The following is a 21,340-nucleotide window of genomic DNA, read 5'->3' on the forward strand; positions in this document are numbered from 1 at the left end:
GTCTCTCTCTCTCTGTCTCTCTCTCTACATGCAAATTACATGCAAACACATAACAAGATAAAGTCTATAACACTGAACTCAATGACCGTGACAGCACTGTAGGGCATCTCTGAGGTGTGGTAGTCACAGTTCAATAAACACAAAAGATCATGACGTCTAAAACATCAGTTTAAGCTAAGAAAACCCGGTCTATGTAAGCGGTACACATGCTTTGAGACTCAAACGATCATAAAGAATGTTCATGTGGGCAACACACATTATGATTTGAGACACAGCCGGAGAAACACAAACATCTACACGTCATCTGAAGCACAAACCGCGTTATAAATCAAACACACGCTTCGGTGACCGAACGGACAAAGTGTGACACAAAATATCGCTGAATGAAGAGAAACGTCGCACCTGGAGTGTTTGCTTTTGTCAGGAATCGCTCGGAGCCCCTTTAATTCAAGATGTCCACATCAGTGTGACACTGCGCATGCGCACACGCACAGCCGCGTCGGTAGAAATGACGTCACCGCGCAGGCGGTGTTTGTTTTTGATAACGGGCGCGGCTTTCATGTCGTAGTCAAAATCGTTCAATCGTTTTCGCAATTATATATTTATAAAATATACAGCAGTGTGTATGTAAATGTATACATGTAAGATGGGGATTGCTACAGAGAATCTTACCGAAAAGTAACTAAGAATACAGTGTTATGCCAACATGTCATTTATAAAATTGTATATTTCATGTTCTTCTATTTAAATCATATTTAAAAAAATATGTATATATATATATATTTCTGAAACAGCTGCAGATGGCAGTAACGTGCTTCAGAGAAACTCACGCGCAGAGAGTAAAACGTCATCATAGCGCGACTTTAATGGAGCACTAACGTGAGTCTAATGAAGGGCAGCGAGTTTATCATCTAAATATCACAGTGAGTGTTTGTTTTTGTTTTCCTTGACTTATAGATGAGAGGACTAATAGTGTAAAGTAATGTCACTTGAGTTTTGATCCGTGTTATGTGTAGCAGCGTTAACGTAACTGTTACATCTTATAATTTGTCTATATTTTTTCCTTTATGTCTCCGGTGTTTGTTCTTATACGTGTTCACTATGACGCTAAGAAATGCGATTTCTAAAATCATGATCCTTATTTTGATGGCTTTGTTTAGTATAAAGTGATATGTGAATGTATTCACTTAATATGCTGTTCAATACTTGTATTCATACACCATTACATTTAGGTTTTAAGTTCATATAAATGTAAACGTACCCAGTATCAGACACGTGTGTTATTGTGTTTGTTCAGGTTGAGGATGTGTGTGAATCTTCTGTCCTCCGCTCTGAGGTCTCTGTCTCTGCTGGGTTCTCGGACCGGACCGTCCCAGGTGAGACCCTCATCATGCTCTTAAATCATAACCGGCAAGTGTATTAACATCACCTGATGAAGTGTGCTTAACTTACAGCTAGTGAACAGATCTGTCGGTCCAGCTGTAGACAGCAGAGGTTCACTGACCGTATGGCGAGACTTCATCACGAGCGCTTCACAGCAGCAGAACCGCACTCAGTGGAAACAGAGAGAGAAATACACCATCCGTCCCATCGGCATGAAGAAAACTGGAGGAAGAGATCACACAGGTGCACACAAACATGTACCTCTGCAACACAACCGTACAAGCTGTTTAAATAAAAAATTCACCCTTTTTACGACATTAATACATGCTTCTGGTCTTATTGTGTACTGCAGGTAAAGTCGTAAGGCACGGCATTGGTGGAGGCCACAAACAGAGGTATCGCATGATTGACTTTCAGCGTCTGCGCTATGAACCGGGAAAAGAAGATCAGGCCATCGTGGAGAAGGTTGTTGAAGTGAGATACGATCCATGCAGGTCAGTGACCGTAGACCCAATGAAAGTCTGTCGTGTGCTCTGTCCTCGTCTCATTATACATCATCTCCGATCAGATCGGCAGACATCGCTCTGGTCGCTGGTGGAAGCCGCAAGCGCTGGATTATTGCTACAGAGAACATGGAATCTGGAGACGTTATCAAGACGTCTGGTACGATCGGACGCATAGCGGTTTTAGCCAACGAGGGAGATTCTCATCCTCTGGGTGCTCTTCCGGTTGGGACGCTGGTCAATAATTTGGAGCTGTACCCTGGAAAGGGAGCACAATATATACGTGCCGCAGGTGACTTACTGTCCCGGAGACCATTTGCATAGAACATAGTGAGTTTCTAACTGTGACTCTTTTACCGTCCAGGCACGTGTGGCGTTCTGCTTCGTAAGGTAAACGGCACGGCTATCGTTCAGCTTCCTTCTAAACATCAGATTCAAGTAAGAAACACTCTTATTGTGCAGCTCAAAACATGTAGTAGAACATTCACAGATTTAACAGAACCTTTCAGTGTAGATGATGTGAAACCCAGCCAAAGGTAAACTTTTCTCCTAAGGTTCTGGAGACATGTGTGGCTACGGTTGGCCGAGTGTCCAATGTCGACCACAACAAACGCATCATCGGTAAAGCCGGGCGTAACCGCTGGCTGGGCATCAGACCCTCTAGTGGCTTGTGGAAGAGGAAAGGAGGCTGGGCGGGCCGCAAGATCAGACCACTGCCACCTATGAAGAGCTTCATCAACCTGCCCTCTGTTGGTGCTAAGTCGTGATGATGTCATCCATCACCTGACACATGGACAGACTGTATGTATGCGTGTGTGTTCATGGACTCTGGAGTAACGTCAAAATCTGAATAAAACAAACCCATCAGCTTGACATGAGTTTGGATCATTTCTGTTGACCTGCTGCTCTTTTTCATAACAATAAATGGAGACGGAGGCATGTGTGAGGTTAAAACATTTTATTTAAACACAACTGCATGTATAAGTGTATAAAGCTATAAAATACTGCAACATACTTCAAATGTCAAACATGCAAAGGTTAAACAACGTTTTCACGAGTGGTTACATTAAAATTCTCTCAAAATGAGTTTTTGTGCAAAGGTGCTGCCATCAGCGTCCGAGATTAAATGTTCTTTGACAGGTTACAGTTTACAATCCTGTTGTCTGTTTGGTTAAACGTAATGTGGGACAGTTACCTGAACTTTATTAAATATGTTTTTAAATATATGAAACACTTACAACACAGGTACAAAGCAAATGGGGTTAAAGACACAGTTGCTAACAAAAACAAGAAATGACAAACCTTTATTATAAAGACATTCACTCTTTCCCTCATTTCTTTATATCTGAACACATGGAGAGAGTTTGTAGTGGTTTTTAAAAACACAAGTTCTGTATTAATGTGCTTAATTGATCATATTAATGGGTCTTGAAGTATCAAATCACTTTTACAAGTTACTAAAAAAGCAGCTTTGATAGACTCTGTTTCGAGTGGTTTCAGTTATTAGAGAAGATAGACAGAGTTACTGTTAATAATCCTTGGATTATTAATACTGTACAGTCAATACATTCATCACCTAAACACATGAAGCACCATTACACAACACACAGTTCCCTTCTTTTAGAACAATTCAACCAAACCAAAGAGTCTCTGCCCAAATACAACTGAAAGATGAGCTTTTAATATTAATACTGACGGTCGTGGATTTCAAACAAATCTGATCAAGTTGATCCCAGAAATCTAATCTGATTCATGGATCCTGTGCAGCTCTCTCAATATCAAAAACTGCGTGTCGTCAACAGAGGTGACAACTGTATGGATAAAAAAATGTAATAACCACAGCAAAACTCAGAGCAGAAACGTACAATACTGTGTCGCAGCTGCATATTAATGAACAAACAAAAATCTCTTTAATATAAAAACTTTTTCTCTTAATCTTCAATGACAATGCAAGCATGTGCTCATCTGTCAGAAATCTGAGTATAGTTTGAGATGAGATGTCAACAATGTGTCAAACTGAACTCAGATTTGTCTCGTCTGCAATCAAACGTCAATATTAGTGAAGATCTCTATACATTGCTCATCAAATGGACTCAATTCCAGATTATTTGACCTCTACAATCTACATTCATTTTACACCTTCAGACTCTTTATGTCTCAATTGTTTCTCTTTTTATTTCCAAACAATTTGAGGAGAAAAATCTGACAGACACTTAAATTAATCTCGTGAGGTATGAAAGAGAAACAGGTGATCAATTACACAATAACACGTCTTATCGATGGAGCACATCAGATGATTTCATATAAAGACACAATCCTGAAGTGTTTGTGCTCTGGTGATGTGAACGGTGATCTATCTGATGGATTGAAACATTCACACACAATAATAACGTTGTGCTGTATGTCACATGATGTACGTACACGTGTGTGACGGAGTTGTGTAATATAACCGTCAGTCATGATTCTACAATACACATGGTTTCTATTGAGGTATATTAAAGTGCCAAGGCATGATAACTAATGTGTTTATCCTCTGTAGAAAAGACCCTGCTTTATGCCTCTTCACCTTGATTCTGTCCAAACTGATTTCATTTTTTGCTTTCTGCACAGTGTGCTTTGAGAATAAAAAGCAGGTTAAATATATATCATCATGTTCAAAATGTCACTACAAAATACCACAACGCACACACAGAGGTCCTACATCAAGAGAGAAGAAAGTCCATCTAGATTCACATCAACACACCTTCAATATCCCATCATGCACCTGATGACATTCTTCACCAGATTTCACAGAAATGATAAAATAAGTAAAGAAACAACACAAAGTGCTTCACGGTCACCATCCTCGCTGTATGACGGCAACCTAAAACACGACTCTCTCTCTCTCTCTCTCTCTCTCTCTCACACACAACAATATAGATGTACACGTGGAGAATAATTCATGCGAGACAGTCAAGCTTTCACAGGAAACTCCAGACCGAATCACAGACGTTGGCTTTTCTTCAAACGGGGTTTCACTCACTTCTGTGCTCATCACACCGGTTTGCTGTATCCAAACACGCCAACAGGAAAGTGTTTGACATGCGTGGGCCACTGAGCCGCCAGCTGGAAAAACTTCACATCATTCCACTCCACTCCATCTATACACACTGAAACACAACCACACACATTCAGTCGTCTCAATCCAGAATACACTTTATATTTCACTTCTGAATTTCAACTTGATCATACTACACTACACTTCATTAAATTATAATATAATAAAATAGGATTACATTCAATACCTTAACTTTCATTTCACGGACCATTGTGAAGCATTCACAACATGAAGAAAGAAATGTCACGCTTATGGCGTTTCTGTTTGATTGATTTCGATTTACGATTCCATAAATGAACATCCTGTGGGTGTGGCCTATGTCCTTCATATTCTAAGCCTTCAATTCGCTAGTTGCACAAGATGGTGCCGGTGAGCTTTTGGCACTTCACGGTCGGCAGAGTAATATCTGGTCGTATTTAGGATAGGATCAGTGATATGACAGATCCTATTTACCCTGCTTAGCCAAAACAACTCCGTAGTGTTATACGGAAATTCGTCTGCTGACTTTGGCTTTGCAGGCTCGCCTGCACCATCTTGTGTTCTCAGTACCTTTGATGACATCACAGGACATGGATGTTGAGTACCTCTGAGCATCGTGTGCTGATGTTTGGCCGTACAGATGAGTCTGCTGATGCCGTCAATAACCTGACTCCTGGAATCCACATCCTTCTCCTTCAGCTTCTTACTGAGAAAGATCACTGCAGCGGAACACACAAAAACACACGGTATCATAAACACATCTACAGAAACACATGTCAGCTCCTCGGCCATTATTTTCAAACAGGCTGTGTGTGTGTGTACCTTTTTTGTTTTTCTCTTTAGTGACAACAGTCATGGCCATACTGTGAGGAGGAGTCATTTCCCCGCCGCTGGGCAGACGGCTGACCTGTAGAGAGCGGAAGTGACTCTTCAGTGTGTTCTTCAAACCCACGTCTCTCCGCTCACCTTCACGCTTCTTCTCTCCACCCTGCCACGTCCAATAATCCACCTGCAGCCCCATCAACTCTCCTCCTGTACACGGAGAACTGCACACACACACACAGTCATATTACTGCTCTTCTTTAGATGTTGTGTCTTTAGTGTAGAACTGATGTGAGTGATGATGTCATACCCAGCTCCAGTGAAAACAGCACACGCAGAGGGTGAAGGGGGCGGAGTCCCATAAATATCCTTCCCAAGGGGTGTGGCCGGCTGTGCAGTGGGTGGGGACACGACACCCATATTACCGCACAACACATCATCAGAATCCACTGAGACAACAAAAAGCCAAATGAATATAGCATTAAATACACTTCCGAAAATAAAAAGCTTTGCCAAAGAAATGGGCCTAGTGTTCATGATTTACTAAATAAGCAATAATAGGAGCCCGATCACTGGTTCAAGACCTTTGTATTACATAAACAAGCAGTGTTTGTGAATGATGTTTATATGAATACTGCAGATCTTCCATTGACCAACACATGAGAGTGCCGGACACATCGCAATCACATTTGAGAGAATGAGCATGAAGTCCACGTTCAGCTCTTTGACGTAAAGAACACGTGAACATTATATCAGTGTATTAATGAGAGTCCCACCTGATGTTGAGAGATTGTGTTCCACGATGCCCACCTTCACAACCTGAAAGCAAAACATCCGTCGCAATTCAATATCTTGTACAGTAAATCCTCTGTAAGATTTAATTCCCACAATTTTGTTTACACCTCATTATCATGAAAGAATATACCCTATCAAGTTCTTATACAAACACAGATTTAGATTTGTAGAAGAATATAAGTGTGGAAACTGGGTTTATTTCATTATAAAATCAATGTCTTTGAAAGAAATGTCTAGGATTGAATAAAAAAAAAAGAGAAAACTCAGTCGATAATCATTTTAGACTACATGTGAACTCCATCGATACCGTTTCAAGCTCAATAGAATGACAAGGAAAGAATAATTGTCAGTAAACGACCCTTCAATGTTGACTGGTAGTGTATACACATCACACCTTGATCTATAATCAACAATGAGAAAAGCTGACCCTCACCCCAATAAATGGCACAAATTTTTGGCACGAGTCTTCATCTGCACTGTGGAGAGAAAGAGAGAGAGACAGACAGTCTACAGCGGTTCAGACAGACAGACAGGTTGTGTATAAAGACACATACAGCTATGCGTGGTGTAAAATAACTGCATGAGGGACTCTCACAATGATATGAACAAACACTCAAACACACACGAACGCTGCTGTTGGCATCATGTGTCAGAAATACAAGAGGGACGTTCATAGAGATAAAGTAGCACACTTCAGGAGAGCTGTTTGAACCGTACGTAGACTGTAGGAAACATGGACGTGGTGTCCGTGACGTCACCTGTAAATTTGTGAAGAGCAATTTTGGGCGGAGACGGTGGTCGCCATGTTGGCAGTGGGCATTTTCCAAACTGAATTTACGTACCCTTGAAGGGAACTTCCGGAGAGGACGCCATTTGAAAAGCTTATTTCATCCATCCAGTGTGGACAAAATCTATCATTATAATGGGATCGAATGCGTTCTGTTTTCTTTTGTCGCATCGCGCCGCGTCCAGTGTAGACACGGTGTTAGAGGGAAAAACACCCACTGAATATTTTGCCTTTTTATTTCACCTATGAAGATGACATGAGCAGATACCATGTGTGGAGCTAATGTTTCATGATTGTTTTAAAAAGGGTTAAAACTAAAGAAAAGTCTGTGAGCTCTGGTTACCCCAACAGCAGAAAGTCTTAACAGGATTAAACAAAGATCAACACACACGTGCAGATCTTCAGGCATTAGTGAGGACTGTGTGTGAATGAGATGAACGTCTGAGATCTGAAACATGAGCGGGTGACAGAGAAGAGGTCAGGTGTGCCAATCAAACACAGACAAAATCAAAGGTCAAGGTTCATATACCTGATGTAAAAATCAAAATACAAACTTCTCTTCCTTGGGAAGCAAAAGATGAGAAGACAACGAGTGCAGACGTGTTAGAGATAAAACTAATGAAGGAAGTCTGCAGGATAAGAAAACTGGGTTAACTGCATCCCACAAGTTAAAGTGCTTTTTTAACTTAGATTTGCATTTTTTTCCATTTATTCATTTAGCTCATGTAGATAATGTACAAACACCCCCAAAACCAGTGTGGGACAAACAAATAAAATAAAAACTCTGCATCTGTCTACAGTCACTACTGCCATATTCACAGAAAATGATCCCAAACATCCCTGTTCCATGACATCCTATAACTGCAAAGACACAAATGAATGACAATGACTTCATTCAAGACACACAGTTTAAACCAGAACATACAATTCATGTTAAGATTTTCCAGCTGTTCAGTCAATTCATTCTCAATATACTTTAACAAATGATATAGAAATGACTAGTTACTTAATACTACAGATATACAGGACACACACACATGCACGCACACACACACACACACACACGCACGCACGCACACACACACACACGCACGCACATGCACGCACACACACACACACACACGCACACACATGCACGCACACACACACACACGCACGCACATGCACGCACACACACACACACACACGCACACACAGGGTGTCTGTACCTCTTCTGTCTGTAGGTCAGCATGGCTTCAGAGATTGGGAACTGATGGGACACGTTTGCTCCAGCGAGATACTGAATGATTCTTCCTGCCACATCCACAGTGTCTGTCGAGAACACATGACATCATCATCTCTTTAACACCACACACATCACACAAACATTCAGCGGATGATGTTTGTCAGTCAGTACCTGAGGTCGGAGGCTCTGAACGACAGAACAGCTCTCCCCACGACGGGTCCATGAACATACTGTTAAATTTACTGTCCAATGATGACACATACTTCGCAAGAGGATGTGAACCTTTCAAATAACCCACAAATACAGTGTGTGAACAACATGAAAACCCCTCAGTTTGACATTACTCCACTGACGTTCGTTTACCAAGAGGGATGAGGAGAAAGCGGATGTAGCTCAGCCAATCAGGCGTCTTATTGGCCAGCAGATCCACAAAGAATCTCAGGACAGTGCTGAGGTAACCCTGATCACCTGCCACGGCAACCTTAATGGTGGGCGGAGTCTGAGCATTACAGTTACAGCTGTGGGAGGAGTCACACGACACAGATCAGCCGTTTAAATGAATCGACGCGGTCAAATCTTCAAAAGAATGGTTCTTCACGGAGATGCTATAGAAGAACCATTCACTCTTTCTTACCTTTTTATCATTTTTGTGAAACAAAAAGGTTCTTTATACAACCATTTACACAAACAAGGTTCTTCTATGGCATCGTGAGGCAAGAGTGTAAAATACATGCAGAGATTTACACAGAGCAGTGACATGAACATGAGACCGTGTGTGCACTCACAATCTCTGAATACGCGTGACGATGGTGTTAAACGCAGCCTGTACGTCAGCGGCCGAGCAGGTGGACACGATGGGCTGAGCGTGTTTCTGCAGAACCTCTGCAACATACTGAACAACAAAAAAAACCTTCAGCTCAGATTAATGTATATCACGTGTGTATTTCATCAAGTCAATGTTTGTCAACTCCTGTCCTGGAGACCCACATCACTGTTCCTAATAAAAACTACCGTTTATTTATTGTCTTCATCCTGAGACACGGTTCAGGTCATGTGTCTCTGCTAACCAAATCAGATAAATCACTTGTGACACAAAGACTAAAAGAAATCAATCAAAGATCAATATACAGATACTAGTGAAATATAAATTTACTCAAATGTATTTATACGTTGACAGTTTACTGCAAATCTATTTACATATTTGTGTACCTAATAAAAATACCCTGCAATTGTACTTTTGGTATGAATGAGTACATTTAAAGTCATTTTGTACTTTAATTGTGCAGAAGTGCTGAGGTTTGTTTGTTTGCGTTACGCCATACCAGCTTCCGTAGCTTTTTCATGGTGAGAATTTGTTTGTCTATATTATATTAGGTTTTTTATCACTTATTTTTTCCTTAAAATGTTTAAAGTGAATTTGGTGTTAGGCTATTCAAAATTAATTCATACAAAACTATATTCCAACGCCGGGTCGGCCACCATTTTATTTTTTCGAGCTTGAGCCTTCTCGGCAAATCACGTTCCTTGCATGTTGTTATGGAAACAACATGTCTCAGTCATTGGTTAGCTGTGTTTTTTCAGAAAAGTTGCACTTTTTTCAATCCTCAAAAGACGCTCTGAGCTGCAAAAAAAGACGCCGGCGCAGGCATTTAGAAAAGCGCTTATGACGTTTTTGGAAAACACGGTTTACTCCATAGGATTGTAATGTAAAACAGACACTAGCAGCTTCAAAAAAGAAGTCAAGTGTGAACACGGCCTTAGTGTGTAAAATCTGTTCACCTTTTTTAAAGTCGTGTGTAAAGTCGTTTCAGCCTTAAAGTGGAATTTGTGCAAGTACACTTCAGGTGCACTTTAAATAAGACTGATGTCACTCCAAAATCATACAATCCTTATCAAAAGTGACATTAAAAGACTTAAGTATTAAGAAATGTACAAGTAGTACTCTAAATAAAGTTTTATTGTCTTCAGTTAAAGACATGTCATTTAAACGTATTGTTTTAAACTAGGGGATGGCCATGTGCCATTTAAAACTACAAATGATTGCAGAGAATCGATAAACTATTTATAAATAATTCAATTGTTAAAGTGTCTTCTGCTCCCCCTTTAGAGAACATGTATGTGTCAGTTTATAGCTGTGAACCTGAAGACCAAACGGTTATATCACACACACACCTGACCCTGCCAGTCGAGTGTGTTGATGAGGATGATGTTTTCAGGAAGTCTCTCGTCGGAGATCAGAATCTGATTGAGTTGGTCATACACAGACTTCCTGGGCACCTTGACAACAGAACAACACAACAGGATCTACTTGAAGAATCAGAAGTTACAGAGATGAGGTCAGGGCTGATATCAGTACATACAGAGGTTTCTTTATCTGTTTTTTGAAGATGTCACTGTTTCTGCAGGCTGCATCTTTTGCGAAAAGTTTTATTATCACACATTTTGAATGTTTGTAAATAAGGTCTGATGTGGAGATTTGAGGAAGGTGAAACAGGTCACCTGTGTGGGGAAACGGGCATCAGGTGATAACTCGCTCTCCACGCTGGCCGTGCGGTCGCTCTGAACTTTAGAATTCCGTCTGTCCTTCATAGATGTCCTGCTCGCCTGCCGGAGCACCCGGTTCTCTGTTTTACTGAAGGTAAAGACATGTTTCTTTCACAAAAGCCATTCTCGCTGGCCATCGACCGGTGCCGCTAAATGTCACACAGTCAAGGTTTCTAAGAATAGAGTTTTGAAAACCAGCGGCCGTGAGAATGAGTTTTAAACACAACAGCGCTGCAGAGATGAGGTGATGACGTCTACCTGGGTGACATGTGATTTTGGGATTCGGTCTTGCACAGTTTTCCAACAGAGCTGCCCGATCGATCGGCGTTGTGCTCCCAACCGGCCGACACATCTGTTGATGCTATCCCATGATGCTCCACATCAAGGTCCTGCAGAAACACCACATGAAAAAATATAATGAATGATTGATAAAAAATATCACAAACGCAAATTATGAAAGTCAAAAACTGTCTTGGATTCTTGGTTAATGAGTCTATTGTAAATAATGTCGTACTTAGTCAAATCAATCCAGAAATATAATATAAATTTTTTTTTGTTTTGCTGCTCTCTGTGTTAATGTGAAAATGAAAACGTGATGGGTGTCTATTGTGCCTAATATAAAGTCAGAGCACAAACAAAGTCAGGGTGGAGGTGTGAAAACATCACGTGACGCTCTCATAATCTAAAGAAAGTCAAGAGAGAAAGGTCAGAGGTGTCAGCGGGACGTCGGCTCATTTCCTCTCCACCTGAATAATGTACGAATGTGACGGGGAGAAGAAGGGCTGACGGAGGGCGAGATGCTGGGCGAGTTCAATTTAACACCCACTGACGTCTCTACAGAACTCAAAACATCTCCACCCCAACATCCATCAAACCTGTCAGAATAAACACCGCCTGACCTAACGTTTCCTCTCTCTTCTCTGGAAAATACTGCACGTATAAGCGATTAATGTTGAGGGTGACTGAAGAAGGTTTGAGAATAGTTGTGTCTTGTCGGCTCGCAGCGGAAGATTCATTCAATCCTTGTGTGCACTAGACGTTCTGTGTTTTATTCACACACACAAAAGATTTTGGAGGCCAGCAAAGAGCTGAAAATGCACATGAAGAAAGCAGCAGGAGTCTCTCACCCCTATTGCGTGGTCCATACTACCATCATCTTGATGTCGTGATCGGGGTCTCTTACATACATCCACCGACAGAAAGTCACAGCCCTGCACATGTAGAAAACAGCAGAGATTTATTCAGACTTTCTTCTCCTGATGTGCCGTCTGTGTTTCCTGTAATGATCGTCACTTTCACTTTCACACAAAAGTCATCATTTACCTCACGTCATTTCAAACCTGTGTGAGTTTCTTTAAAGATAAAACCACTGGTTAGGTAATGTCCTCATCTTCATTGATATTCAAGTCAAGTGATTTCAAACTGATATTTTAAAATGAAACTGATAACAGCGAGCGCTTTCCTCTACAGCCGGTGAATTTCAGATCTCATCACGGTACGACGCTGGAATGTGGCGACGTTTCTAGACAGCTCATGCACATGTCTGTCAGCTGTGTCTCACCCTTGCATGTTTGTGATTCCAGCCACAGAAGACACACGGATCAGATACACGAAGATCTGATGTCAGGCCCTCAAAATACCCATAAACCCTGAATCACCCTGACCCACCCCTAAGAGGTAGATTTAGGGGATATTTAAGGTTTCAGAGGTGTGTGTGTGTGTGTGTTCATATCACACCACATTCCTAAAGTGTTTACAGTCCAGCACATGCTCAGATTAACATCCCATCTGTCATAAAACATGATGACATCAGCCAGACCGGGACTGCTTACAAAAAGATGATGTGTTAAGAGAGAGTGTGTGTGTGTTAATATCACTCCTTTAGATGTCATGTAAAAGTGTGTGTTCAGCTCACCGTTTCGGAGACGTGTGTGTGTTGATGGTTACTGTGAACGCTGCCGATCTCTGTTTGAGAACTGGAGTGCGAGACGCCCTCAAAAAACGGCCTGCAAACAAACACATGTGACATTACACACGTTCTACAAACAAGATCTTGTGTTATACACAACGTACATAGCGAATATTTCAATGCAAAAAAAATCTTTTTTACTTTTGCTCCAGCAATTTGAAAAGAATAACACAACAGACGCTCTGTTCTAATAACTTTCAGAAGTAATGAACCGTGTGGATTGCTTACTTGAGTTTGGGTTTGGGCGTGCTCACAACACTCTCGTTGTCTTCCAGCTCCGGACCGCTGTCACTCGGATTATAAACTTCCAGGCTGTCATACAACAGATCCAAATCCTCCTCCACCTCCTGCGTCTGATCCACCGGGTCTGAATCTAGAACCTGAACACAGATCACAACTCATGTGGTTAAACGTGTGTTAAGGTCCTTTAACCAGCGTATAGACGGTTTCGTTGGACGCACAAGCATGGCCCATAGTTAACTTCCTCTCTGGGCTATTGATTGAAATGAATATTTTATTGTGTATACTTATTGTATTAAACTAAATTAAAACTACTAAACAGTTAATGATTGTTGAGGTGTACCGCAAGTTCCATTTGGGCCACATGACGTTTGTTAATGTTGTTACCGCTGTTTTTACACTTCCTAATAATTGTTACAGAACGACCAATGAGTGAAACAAATATAAAAAACAACTGCTTTTAACACTAATTCATATAAACACTTATTTAGTACACATAATGGCATAAGAAAACAAAGAGGTAATGACTGATTATGAGTATTTGATAATGAAGGAAACCTAGAAGAGTTAGAAGCCATTCAGTATGAATGCATTTCTGCGTTTTAAAAAGCGCAGCCAAGAAGGCGAGGGTCTCGAGACGCGCTTTTGAGACGCATGTGGCCATCAATTAAAACAGTTTCTACTGTAAACAGAAGCTCGTAACGCTTGCCCCGCCTCCAAATTCTTCTAAATGGTACACTCCTTTTGGAACTGACAATGATGAGCTGCGCTGCATAGAAATGTGAAAAAAACAATTTACTTGACACAGCGTCTTTAATTGACGGCAACGGCACAAGCGTTACCGTTACGGTCATGCACGGTCGTCAAACGTGTGTTTACGTAGAAAAACAAAGGGAAAGTAGCGCATTGGAATGGAAAAAGGCTTTCTGTCAGAGAGACAGACGGGTCACGTGCAGAGAGACAGACGGCTCACCTCATCTGTGACTTTAAATCTCTTCAATAACGCCACAAATTTCTGTTTGAAGTTGGGTTGCTGTGAATGACAGGAAGAGACTCACCAGTTTATAATGAAACACAGACGACTGCTTGTATTCTCAGAGGAAGTGATGTAATGTGTGATGTGGTGTGAGTCAGTGTTTGGTGATCATAGAGAGACCGAGAGAAACAGCTCTTCTCACTCGTGACATTGAGATCGTTCTGATCATTTTCCGTCGAGGTTTCTTCGGCTTTCGTACATCGTCGTCTTCATCGTACAGATCCTACAACACATGGAAAACAAATCCCAATCTCTAAAAGATGATGTCACACTTGAGTTTGTTATAACATGACACACGTGTGGACGGACCTGTCCGTGTACAGCATCATCACTGGCCTCCTGCTCTGATGAATAACTGTCATCATCATCTTCAGAATAATTATCCATGTCAGGAGACCGATCTGAGGAACACACACCAGACATCGGTCATCAGTCAAAGCTTTCATCAGTCGTGAGTGTTGTGAAATGACGGCGGACGCCTCACCGCAGGCTTTGATCTGTGCTCTTGTGCGGCCGCTGCTGTACTCCTGATCGATGGCTTGACTGGACAAAGAGAACACGCTGATCTCGGCCACGCGTGCGGGAGTGTCCTTCATGTTGCTATGGAGACCCAGAATCTGACCCCCATCCGTCGGGTGCTGTAACACCTTCACACAAAGACCATCAAAACCATCACTTCACAAACACACAATATACCCTACAGACATCTTCCGTTGCTCCAACTCTTCCTCTGGTGGTTTCGAAACGTTTACCTCGGCCATATTGATGACACCAACCGCGAGAGTCTTGTAGCCCAGGATTGTTCTGTTTTTGTAGCGTTTTCGTCTCTGCAGCAGAATCTGTAAGCGGTTGGCGTCTCTCTTCAGAAAGTGAGGATACTGTTATGACAAAACAACACCCCGTTACGGACAAACACGGAATAGTCCAATAACATATCTTTCCTGCTTTAGATCAAATATCTGACGCCTGGACAGTTTTTAGAGAGACGGGTCAGTGTTTGTGTGATGTACCTGCAGTGAGAAGGTCAGCTCCAGCTCCGTCTCCATCAGACCGCTGGGCGGGAGGATGTACTCATTCGATCTCAACACACGTTTGGAGCCCTGAAGAGACACAGCGTCCATCACTTTACAATTCACATGCGATACTTCATCATATTGTTGTCAGGTGGTGTACAATGGTGATACTATGTTATATGATAATTGGGCTGAGTAAGTCACATGACACTGGACTGACAGCACTTTAAGAGTGTCACATGTAGTCGTCCTCTGTGTTCTGAAACTCACCTGAATCTTCACAGCGATGAGCACCGAGTTCAATTCTTTATCTAACTCCTTCAGTACAATGAGCTTCTTCAAAGTCAGACTGCAGAGTCTGTGAGAGACAGACGGACAGAGACAGACAGATCAGTGTTTGCAGTCTGCCGGGATTCATTGTGTGTTATTATAACATCTCTCAGTTTAAACAGAAAAAAATCTGAAACAATCCAGACACACACGCAGCACTTTTCCATTAAGACAGTAAATTATATTGATACTCGTCTAAAACATGATGTCAAAGGAAACGCTGCAGACGAGAGTAAAAACAGGCTGAAAGAACGGTCCCAGCATGCTTTGCACTCAGACGAGAATCCAGAAACCTGACACTCTGGTATTTCCTTCATTGTGAATTACTGCTGTTCACAGACACACACACTTACACACGACATAACACACTCGCTCACGACATAACACACTCGCTCACGACACACTTACAGACAACATAACACACACGACATAACACACACACACACACACACTCACACATGACATAACACACACACGACATAACACACACACACACACACACACACACTCGCTCACGACATAACACACTCACACACGCGCACGCACACACTTACAGACAACATAACACACACACGACATAACACACACACACACACATGACATAACACACACTCGCTCACGACATAACACACTCACACACTCGCACGCACACACTTACAGACAACATAACACACACGACATAACACACACACACACACACACACACACACACTCACACATGACATAACACACACACGACATAACACACACACACACACACACTCACACACGACATAACACATACAAACTCACCTACACACACCATAACACACACACACACCATAACACAAGCACACTCACACAACATGCACACACACACTCACACAACATAACATGACATAACACACACACACACACACACACACACACACACACTCTCTCCAGATGTTTTCGATCATTTCCATGCATGTGAGTGAGTCTATGATGACAGAAGTGATTCTCACAGTAATCTCTCGATACTTCACCCAAACATGAAACTTCTGTCATCATTTCCTCACCTTCCAGTTGTTATAAATCTGTATGAACGTCCTTGTGCTGATGAACGCAGAGAAAGATGTTTGGAAGAATGTTAGTCCTTTTTAGTTCTGGGACATGATTGACTGCCACAGTAGGAAACATTTAATGGCACAATCCTAATCTCTCATCCAGCCTCCAGCATCACTGGCCATTAAAGCCATTAACAAAAGAGCTTTCATCACAGTGTGCTTATAAAGAGAGCAGATCAAGTGTGTGTGTACGTGTGTACAACACTACATGAAGTTCAAAGGTTCATTTATTGAAACTTGTGTCTTTCCTTGAATGTTTCTATAGCTGAATAAATCCAGCATTGCATTAACAGCACAAAGGTCGCAGGTTCAATCCCAGTGAACACATACTGATGAAATCCATCACTCAAATGAACATGAAAGACCATCTAAGAGCAGATGATGGCACATGCTCAGTGCTAGAAACCATGTGAGGTTAAAGAAAGCTTTCAGTAAGAATACGGTATATAATGACGAGAGAAGCCTGCAGGAACCTTTCAGCATCTGCTGCACAAAACCAAAAGCCTTCACGTGTCCCGCTATGAGCGTTACGTCACTTCATCTTTGTGTGAAGTGAAGAAAAGAGTGGAAGCTGTATGACATATCGAGAGCTTCTTTCGGCTTTCATACGAAAATTAAAAAAGCTTGTGTTGCTTGAGATAAAGAATTATTAACCATAAATACAAAGTTATTTGAATGAATTGACTGCAAAGACCTCACTGTGAGAGGATGGATTAGTAAACATCAGAAGAAACACACAACACTTGTGCCGTTTGTGTCTTTAACAGCTGCTGCTCTGAACAATCTCACATTACAAACCAGCAGCTGACGTTTATTTTTAACAAGATGTCCCATCATTTCAGTCTGATCGTTTTATGATGAATCGGTTCAAGAACGAGAAAAGAGACCGATGTGAGAATACAGAGATGCGCTGCTATAAATCAATCGAACCCGCAAGAACCAATACCGAACGGTGACCCCAAGGATCGATACCGAAATCGAATCGTGACCATAAGAATTTATACGAATCAAATAGTGACACGAAGAATCGATTCTGAGTCGAATCGTGATCCCTAATTTTAATGGCAATAAAATGACAGTGATTATAGTACAACATTAATTTTACAGTATTACAGTTAAATTAAATGACCATTGTACAAACATGTATAATAATGCTCAAGTCCCTAACACCTCATCAAGAACCCGGCGTTCAACAAACCAGCGGCGCCTTGTAATGCCTTCTAATAAGGGCACTAAATCTCTTTCCTGCTCATTCTCCTTCCTGGTGGAACATTCTTCCCGATGCGGTCCGGTCAACCACATCTCTCACAACCTTAAAAAACTACTTAACACACACCTCTTCTGTGAATACTTGACAGACAAATGAAAAAAATATTTATAATAATAATAACCCTCTCTTCTCTCAACGGGTAGCTTTTGTATTACCTAATGTATTATTGCTCCTGTATGACATATCACTTATTGCTCCCTGAACTCAATGTAAATGTAAGTGATGTCGGATGATCGGCTTCTGAACCGATAGTTAATTACTCAATAAATGTTCAGTAGTAAATGATTGCAAGATCTTTGTCTTGAGACGCTCTGAGATCTCAACAGGGCCGTTGATTTTTGTCCTTGAAATAAACGGCCTGTTTAGCTGCTGGCATACGGAGCACCGGAAATGCCTGAGTGCAGAGGACGAGAGAGAGAGAGAGAGAGAGAGAGACAGAGACAGAGACAGAGAGAGAGAGAGAGAGAGAGAGGACGAGAGAGAGAGAGAGAAAACAAGCCAAATGATTGTTTCTGTTCAACACATGGCCTACTTTCTCTGACCAGCTCTTCACTGTGTGTGTGTGTGTGTGTGTGTGTGTGTGTGTGTGTGTGTGTGCGTGCGTGCGTGCGTGCGTGCGTGCGTGTGTGTGCGTGCGTGCGTATATATGGCCAGATAAAACAGCTTCACTTTAAATCTCACATAAATTAAGCATCATGAATCATGCCTTTCAAATGTTAATATGCAATATGTTAAAAACCTACTTTTTATTTATTGGGAAATGATATTATTTTCTTAATCTTTTAGTACAAACAAATGCAATTATGGTGTTTTTATTCTTGGGTCTTTATCTAGTGCTGTATGAATCAAACTGACCTTAACTCATTTTCCCTTGATGATGAGGCTTTACTCATAGAACATTATAAACATTTTTAGACAACTGTTGTGTTTACTCTTACCACTTACTATACACATCCCATAAACACAACACACAAACTCATTCACACAGACAGAATCTCTCATCAGACACAAAAACATTACTATTTGTCTCAGAAAAACATTATCTATCAAATGACTGCAAACAGGTGAACCTGAGAAAACTAAATACACACACCATCGGTCTCAGTTTATGCAGGTGGTGTTTGATAAAGCACACAGCACTTTCTTTTCAGAAACATTTGACTTTTGATTAATTTGATTAAAATGATGTACAATAATACAAACATCAAATTATGTCGTACCAGATTCAGTAGAAACACATCTAGACTAGAAAATTCAGCAACAATCACAAAACGCCTCAAAGGTTTTATCTAACACAACCTTCCTGATACACTGATATAGTAAAGACCAAAACCAAACACTTAAAATACAAGTAAACAGCGTTTCTGTAATATATGACTACTGTAACACTGAATGGAAAAGCCCAGAACTTATTATGCTAAAATCTATTAAGTTTTTGAATCTACAACATTTCAGCACAACCTCAAGTCATACACTTCTGTGTAATATTTAAGTGACGTTTAGTCAATTGGCAGAAACCTAAAGCTAAATCGACATCAAAAAGATTTCTGACACCATTTTAATTTTTTTATCACAGATTGATGATAAACGTTGAATTCCTGGCGAACCGAAAGTTCAGATCGGGTTTACTTCCGTATTATTCTGACCCATTTTCAAGTTAAAAAAAAAACGTGACCGCTTGTTTCCATGCAATTGGATGTAGTAAAACAGCTATTGCCTTTTGACGTGGAAGGGGGAGGAGTTAACCGATTCTCCGCCCAGGCAGTCTAACTTAACATCATTTAAGATGGATAGTCACTACAGGATGGAAGCACATTTTCAGACACATACATTTTAAAAAGAGAATGACCCAGCTATTTGCAGAAACGCTGCGATATTTCAAGAAAAAATTTGAATTTTATTTTCACTGGGACTTAATAAGAATGTGTGCATTAGACAGAGCTGCATGTTTGTGTGAAGTGCGAATGTCGTGTTTGTGTGAGACAATAATCAACGGCCCACTGCATGAGATGCAGACACGGAGGCGGACACGAGTGATTGGCCAAAGCGGACTTTAGTTAAAATGCTTAGAAGCAAACTTGACCAATCTAAATCCAAAACAATTATATTATTATTCAAATGAAATATCCTTTGTTTTTATCTTTGGACAACAAATTTTTGTACTTAGACAAGTAAATGACAAATGTACTACAATGCTAAATGTCGAGCCCTGAATTTCCAGGTGAAATGGCATTTCGAATGAGAATAATAGTGGGCCTGGCTTTCATCTTTCTCTGCAAATTGATTGGCTGTATCAAACAGCTACTGTATATTGAAATGGAACATGGCAGCAGACTGACAGTTGAAGAGGAGGAGTTAACAATGCTCCGCCCAAGCTGTCTTACATACGTCATTTAATCATGACAAGAAGGATGTGCATCTTCAGATTCTAGTAAAAGATTATGCGGGCACATGAATAAAAAAAGAAATGACCCACATTGATAATTTATGTACAATAAACACTACAATATTTCATGAAAAAAAAGGCATTGTCATTTTTTATTTCACTGGGACTTTATATATAAGTTGATGGTTTTTGTACAGTCACTGCAGAATCAATAAAAGAATTCAATTCCTCTCCGCAGAGATAAAAAGCCAAACTTCAGCACAAATCTGGTGTTAGGCGAGTCTGAAATGATTGTGGTTTGTGTGGAAAAGTAGATGAATCACTTTATACCCCGGAGATTCTCAGCGACTATTCAGCAACATTTACAAACAGCAGACTGCGCCATCACCACGCTGAGGCTAAAAAACAGAAGTACAGTCTTCAACAATATCACCTCATTTCAAGTCATAATCAGGTTTTTTAAAGTTTGAATATCAAACAAAGGGTGGGCAGACGGGACATTTCTCAGATGTTCACGACACAGCTACTCTAAGCAAACCAAGGCAGATTTGTCAGTGACCACATCTCTTTATTTTAATCGCACACTCCTTATGCCTTAGACAGAGGAAAACACACTGAGAGATTTTAGTCCAGACGCTTCTAAAATTATTCCTGGACCAAATTATTTTCTGCCCAAAGCCACAATTTCCAGAGGAATGAAGGAGAATAATCTGGATGCATTTCTCTCCTCCAATGGGGACGTAAAGAGAAAATCTGCTTCCAAAATCCAACCTGTCATTTTACAATGTAGGTTACTAAATCAATAAAAACAATCCCTGAATCCAAATAAATATCACAGAAGACAGCGAGTATCCTCGTGGTCTGACGGCTATAACA

General features: G+C 41.0%; 2 protein-coding genes across 3 annotated transcripts in view; one reads left to right on the forward strand and one right to left on the reverse strand.

Annotated features, from left to right (window-relative positions):
- The first annotated feature begins 490 nt into the window (after positions 1–490).
- mrpl2 (mitochondrial ribosomal protein L2) lies at positions 491–2,928 on the forward strand. Its single transcript, XM_079473062.1, has 8 exons — positions 491–678; positions 795–923; positions 1,298–1,376; positions 1,455–1,626; positions 1,736–1,877; positions 1,952–2,178; positions 2,251–2,324; positions 2,441–2,928. The coding sequence occupies exons 3-8, from the start codon at positions 1,305–1,307 to the stop codon at positions 2,651–2,653; spliced, it is 900 nt and encodes a 299-aa protein (XP_079329188.1). The 5' UTR covers positions 491–678; positions 795–923; positions 1,298–1,304; the 3' UTR covers positions 2,654–2,928.
- Positions 2,831–21,340, reverse strand: part of LOC306903691 (phosphofurin acidic cluster sorting protein 2) — a 27,391-nt gene continuing 8,881 nt past the window's right edge. The window contains exons 2-25 of one of the 2 annotated variants that reach the window (XM_079473060.1): positions 15,664–15,751; positions 15,391–15,480; positions 15,133–15,258; positions 14,865–15,027; positions 14,690–14,781; positions 14,523–14,603; positions 14,318–14,377; positions 13,333–13,484; positions 13,051–13,141; positions 12,263–12,346; positions 11,394–11,524; positions 11,091–11,223; positions 10,764–10,868; positions 9,377–9,483; positions 8,955–9,109; positions 8,763–8,873; positions 8,575–8,677; positions 7,896–7,928; positions 7,013–7,055; positions 6,561–6,603; positions 6,095–6,233; positions 5,785–6,008; positions 5,568–5,681; positions 3,084–5,035 (exon numbers count right to left, since the gene is read on the reverse strand). In XM_079473060.1, coding sequence (XP_079329186.1) covers positions 4,920–5,035; positions 5,568–5,681; positions 5,785–6,008; positions 6,095–6,233; positions 6,561–6,603; positions 7,013–7,055; positions 7,896–7,928; positions 8,575–8,677; positions 8,763–8,873; positions 8,955–9,109; positions 9,377–9,483; positions 10,764–10,868; positions 11,091–11,223; positions 11,394–11,524; positions 12,263–12,346; positions 13,051–13,141; positions 13,333–13,484; positions 14,318–14,377; positions 14,523–14,603; positions 14,690–14,781; positions 14,865–15,027; positions 15,133–15,258; positions 15,391–15,480; positions 15,664–15,751 — 2,584 coding nt within the window. In that variant the 3' untranslated portion in view covers positions 3,084–4,919. Of the gene's footprint in view, positions 5,036–5,567; positions 5,682–5,784; positions 6,009–6,094; positions 6,234–6,560; positions 6,604–7,012; positions 7,056–7,895; positions 7,929–8,574; positions 8,678–8,762; positions 8,874–8,954; positions 9,110–9,376; positions 9,484–10,763; positions 10,869–11,090; positions 11,224–11,393; positions 11,525–12,262; positions 12,347–13,050; positions 13,142–13,332; positions 13,485–14,317; positions 14,378–14,522; positions 14,604–14,689; positions 14,782–14,864; positions 15,028–15,132; positions 15,259–15,390; positions 15,481–15,663; positions 15,752–21,340 lie in introns of both variants that reach the window. The other variant, XM_079473061.1, reaches the window with a different exon arrangement.

The sequence above is a fragment of the Barbatula barbatula genome (assembly GCF_947034865.1).
Source record: "Barbatula barbatula genome assembly, chromosome: 14".
Classification (NCBI taxonomy): Eukaryota; Metazoa; Chordata; class Actinopteri; order Cypriniformes; family Nemacheilidae; genus Barbatula; species Barbatula barbatula.

Excerpts from the sequence above, each read along its gene's own strand:
- mrpl2 (XM_079473062.1), top strand. The coding sequence starts at position 1,305 with ATGTGTGTGAATCTTCTGTCCTCCGCTCTGAGGTCTCTGTCTCTGCTG. Across the intron at positions 1,377-1,454 it reads CTCGGACCGGACCGTCCCAG|CTAGTGAACAGATCTGTCGG; the intron begins GTGAGACCCTCA and ends CTTAACTTACAG. Across the intron at positions 2,179-2,250 it reads ACAATATATACGTGCCGCAG|GCACGTGTGGCGTTCTGCTT; the intron begins GTGACTTACTGT and ends TTTACCGTCCAG.